Source organism: Cariama cristata, unplaced genomic scaffold (genome assembly GCF_000690535.1).
Source record: "Cariama cristata isolate BGI_N322 unplaced genomic scaffold, ASM69053v1 scaffold39717, whole genome shotgun sequence".
Taxonomy (NCBI): domain Eukaryota; kingdom Metazoa; phylum Chordata; class Aves; order Cariamiformes; family Cariamidae; genus Cariama; species Cariama cristata.
Window position 1 is genome coordinate 258 of NW_009629027.1, and position 5,243 is coordinate 5,500.

Sequence of the window (5,243 nt, forward strand, 5' to 3'; positions counted from 1 at the left end):
TTCTCTTCTTTTGCTTGAGCAAGTTTTTCTAGTGAGAAAGGAGAAAAAAAAAAAAAAGACTTAAACCATGTTATTTTAGAGCCTTTTCTCCTTAAGTAAAATCACTATTACTTACCTTCACATTCAAGACAACACTATAACTGCATCCACAAAAGGGGCCAATTTCTTTTGTCATTGTTCACATTTAGTGAGGTTTTTGGACATGTCTTGCGTGTAACGCGACAGGCTTGTTTTTAGATTTCACATGCGATTTATAGGACATGTCCTTCAGAGTTTTTATTGTGCTGAGAGTTTTGACCTGGGTGGGTGGAGCACCACAGGTACACACCAAACACACTCGGAGCTTTTCGCTCCCACGCGCGTCCTTGGGAACACTAAAATTCAGGCGTTTGCCAGCGCGCTGGGTCCTGTCCCGGCTGAGGGGGGCACCTGTGCCGACTGCACCTGCCTGTCCCCGGCGTGAAGAGCTGAACCTATTTGCAGGGTCATCACTAGTGTATTTTAGGTGAGTTATAAGGAAATAACCCCCAAAAGCTGAAAGGTAGAGGTAAGTTGTTTTTATTGAGCTCAGTTCTTACAGAGGAGACGGAAGGATCGCTTGTGGAAGTTGCACAGAAGTGACAGGTATTACAGGCAAGAAAAGCGTAAGAAATGGAGCGAGTCAGAGCAGCCCCCGTACCCCCGCGCAGGCACAGATCACAAAGAGGTCATGTCATTGAGAGCATGGTCAAGCTCCTCACTGATCGCTTTGTACTTCAGCTTCTGAGCGTAGAGCTCGTCTATCGGGTACGAGGGCAGAAGGTGCGCGTCAGCAAGAAATGCAGAAAAACAGTCCAGAGAAGAGGCACAGTAGGAGACACGAAGACGGTCAGAAGGCAGCAGCCAGAGCAGTTGGGGAGGAAAACAAAAGAAGAAAACAGATGTGTAACTGAGTATCAGTATGAGAGCAAAAAATCCACGCAGCTGCCAGGTCAGAAGCTTCATCTACGTTTACTTTTTTTCAATCTCACAACATTATTTTTCGGTAATCAGATGAAGGAGGGTTGTGATCTTGTTATTAATAGAAAGAGCCCTCTAGTCCACGTATCTGCGAGTTGGCCAAAATCAGGTTATTGTTACCAACTTTGGAAAGAGAACCTCTTTCAGGAAAACACCCCGGCCCAGGAGGTACCACGCTGGACAGACACGCCCGGTGGGCACGTCATGCCGATCTACCACTACGCCTCACGAGTACTGCTGTCCTTTCCCTATAAAACCTAATACCCGCTCCTAGAATTTTGTTTTCTGATTTGAAATGGACCACTTTTAGATGAAACTCAAGTAATTTCGTACCTTCCAGGTCATCAATAGACTTTTCCAGTTTGGCAACCGTTCTCTCTGCAAATTCAGCACGAGTTTCAGCCTAAAAAAATTTAAATAGAGTAACTGGATGCTGTTAAAAAAAATGAAGCCAAAGTACAGTTTGGGGATGGACAAACTTACTTCTTTAAGCTTGTCAGAGAGAATCTTGATTTCTTCTTCGTATTTATCTTCTTTTTCCGAGTACTGTGAAAACAATAAACACTCTTTAAGGGAAGTTGTAGCAACAATAATAAATGTTTATGAAACCGTGCCCTATTTATAACCACTTTTCCTTTTACAACAGCTGCAAACACCCCTTCTGTACTTTTCTCCTCCTCACCAGGACATTTCAGGCTCTGGCTCACAAACCATCATTTCAAGACCGGGGACGTCCAAGTTCCTTCGTGCGTCATCTTCCACCTTAACGGGCTTACGTTCTTGTGCAGCACAAAAACGGCTGAATGCGCAAGAGAACGTGAGGCCTTCCATTCCAAGTTAGGCTAGCCAGAAACAACCGTTTAATGAAATCGAGCGTTTTAACAATTTTTTTTTATTACGAGGGCAAAACCCACAAGAAGAGCAAGATCCGGAAATCGAGAGCAGTCAGCAGCATACTGGTGTGGGAAACGGAGATTCCAGTCCTGCCTTGAAGCAGTGTTGCAGATAATTATCAGATTACTGACTTGGACTTGGGGAGAACTGATTTGGCGTTATCAACAGTCTCTGTTAAACAGGCAGGCAGCTAAACCCTTTCACTTTGTTCTTCTGGATTATTTCTATGCGTTTTCTTTACAAGTTTTGACTTTGCCCCTATCCCTTAGTTTACTGAAAGAACCGACCTTTTCAGATTGAGCTTCCAAAGACTTCAGGTTGTTAGTGACGTTCTTTAACTCCTCTTCAAGGTCGCTACATTTACTATTAAAAAAAAAAAGTATAAATTACTACTGTTCCTGTTACGACTTAACTTAATTTTCAAGAAGTCTAAAAATACAAGGGAGGAAGTAGTTATAATTGTTCAGTCTGAAAGGAGAAAACTGGGTATACAGGGGACAAAAAAGCTTTTCAACATACACTACATGCCTGCCTACCAGGGGTAGCTTTTTTGAATGAGATACAGCTTTGACCTTTACTGTATTCTAAACTGCTTCCGTGTACATGATGTTACTCACACTTCGGACACCTCTGCACGCTCCTCGGCTCTTTCCAGTTCACCCTCCAAAATAACCAGTTTACGGGCAACCTGTAAAGAGACACTAGCTGTATCAAGGCAGTCTGTAATTTCTTATGTTTCTCTCGAAGGACTATGCTCGTGCTTTCTTTCTGAATGATGAAATTAGATTAAAACATACGTGCACAGACGTGACAGGCTTTTTCCCCAAACAAGTTAGATTTTGCAGTGTGCTTAGCATTAAATATCTAAAGTCACTATTAAAATTGCCCCTTTTTGGGAACGTTCCAAAGTCGAACCATCGCACAGCTCAAAGCGTACAAAGAATGACTCAACTGAAGAGTAACAAAGTTGTTCACGTTTCTCCCATATGTTTAATCATTTCCTTATCCCTTTTACCTCTTCGTATTTGCGGTCGGCTTCTTCAGCAATATGCTTAGCCTCCTTCAGTTGCATTTCCTGAATTTCCATTTTCTCTTCATCTTTCATTGCTCTGTTCTCAATAACCTTCATTCCTCTGCAGAAGTCAAAGCAAGTGTGTTTAGTGTAGAAGCATTTTAGGACTTTTATCTCAAAGGTGCTAATGTGGATGTCAATATTTGTAACCAAAAAGTGGCCCGTTATGACCATACTGCCATGTTCTTCAAGGCTAACAGAATCACTTATTCAAGCTTATTAAAAAGTTCCGAGTCTCTGACCTGCAATCCACATTAGCACATGCAGATACTAAATTATACAGGAATATTTTATTCATATATATGCAATTTTTTTAATTTTTTACCAAAAAAAGGAAAAAAAGCAAACGTACCTCTCGCTCTCATCCGCTGCTTTCTCAGCCTCCTCCAGTTTCTGCAGGGCTGTGGCCAGCCGTTCTTGGGCACGATCCAGCTCCTCTTCCACAAGCTGGATCCGTCTGTTCAGAGCGGCCACCTCACCTTCAGCCTACAGGAAACAGAACCCCCCCAGCACTGAGGTTACGTGCAAGGCACTCACTGGCTGACAAAAGTTCTCAACTAATCAGCGTTCCTTAAAACTGCAAGGGCTTCTCCTCGGTCTGTGCAGGGAAGCTCTAGGAACCTCTGTGTCTGTGCTTTTTGTTTGTTTAAACTCAGGCATCTCAGGAATTTTCAAGGTATGGAGTATGTACTTCTCCTTTCTTTTTTATGGTACTTATCATTCCTGCCACACAACAAAGGATTCGACACACCGATTGCTACCAGAGTATTTTCAGATCACCTCACAGGGCTGGATCTACCCAAAGGATTCCAAAGTTAAAACCCAAACTGTTCCCATAATGGTTTGTACCAAAAACTTCACAGTTGATCTCTCTGCTCTTGGTTTCATCACAGATTGCAGCAATATCCTGTCATAGCACGCTGCTGAAGTTAAAGCCATTTCAGTATCCGTTACGGGCTCCTGAGCCTGCAAATGCTATATAATCTTTACGCGGTCAGCTGGGCAGATGCAGTTGGCCTCAGCGTGGTAGTCTTCTTTGTAACATAAATAGGGCAAAATTAGATATGTTCTTAAAATAAGTTCACTTTGCTTTTTCATTGCTTCCTGTGGTACTTAAGAAATTAGGCAGAAAGCATTTCTTAGTAATAAGGTCTGTTTATATATTATTGAATAAACTGCACAGTAATTGGAAATGCTATTAATGTTTAAAAACTAGACAAGATAATAAATGGAGAGGTTGTTGGGAGAAACGCTCACATACAGAGAACATGAACAAATTGGTGTCTGTAAATACCTTGTGTTTATTAAGATAGGGCTCCTTTAATTGTTTGTTATTTGAAGGAAAATAAAGCCCTATTTTAGTAACTGCCAGGTTTGCGCCCTTAATTGTCCCCAAATCTGAGAACGATTGCCATATACGAGATCAACTTTTTTTTTTTTTAGAACACTTTTATGGTCTGTAGATCCTAGAAGGGCAATTGTTTTATGCTTTATGTTAAACCCTTAAAAAAAAAAACTTGTTTTGCTGCAGCTTTGCAAATTTGGTTACTAACCGCTCCTCCGAAGCTGGAGGAAGTGGTTTCCATTCATAGCTGTACCATCTTGGAAAGGATTTCAGTGACTGATCCAAATGGAAGCAGACCCAGGATTCCTCTAGTCATTAATTATCCAGCATCTCATTTGTTTTCTACCTAGTGCTATGTGTTTAACTTTCTTGATTTACACACAAGGCATGGGCCATGTAGAAAACTGGCATCTGTTATGTGGCAGTCTGCAACTCCTTCCACTAGACAGGACACTTTTCAGTCATATTTTAATTAAGCAAGATTCCACAGCTATGGAGTCGGGGCCATTGGGAAGCTGGAGTGAGCCTGGCTCCACCTCTCCCAGAAGCAGCCCGCAGTCCTTATACGGTAAAACTAACTCGCTGACATGTGATAAAATAGCAGGAAGATGCCGGGAAGGCTGATCACACACAAATCTAAGTGAAACCAGCTGTCCAGCCCCGGGAGAGCCGCACACTAGTGGAGAGTTCTCATTTCTCTGTGAAAACCAGGAGGGAAAGTTATTTTCCAGCAGTTCGGACATTTCCCAGCTGTGCCGGAGCCAGCGGTGCGGCGCCGAGAGGCGGGAACTCCCCGCTCGTTGTCATGCAGCGCTTCTCCCTAATTAAACAGCCATTTCCTACTAAACTCGTAACCGCTTCCCGATGCCGATCGGTGCTCCCAACGCCTGTTCCGAAGGGAACGGCCCCAAAGCGCGATAAGCAGCGGGCGCC

The 5,243-nt window shown here is 43.0% G+C and overlaps 1 protein-coding gene across 1 annotated transcript; it reads right to left on the minus strand.

The window, feature by feature from the left end:
* Nucleotides 1-689: 689 nt before the first annotated feature.
* On the minus strand, nt 690-3,451 carry LOC104165400 (tropomyosin alpha-1 chain-like; the record flags this gene model as incomplete). Its single annotated transcript, XM_009705018.1, has 7 exons — nt 690-779; nt 1,333-1,402; nt 1,483-1,545; nt 2,181-2,256; nt 2,511-2,581; nt 2,909-3,026; nt 3,318-3,451. Coding segments are annotated over 7 exons (615 nt in total), but the record flags the coding sequence as incomplete, so codon positions are not given.
* Nucleotides 3,452-5,243: the final 1,792 nt, after the last annotated feature.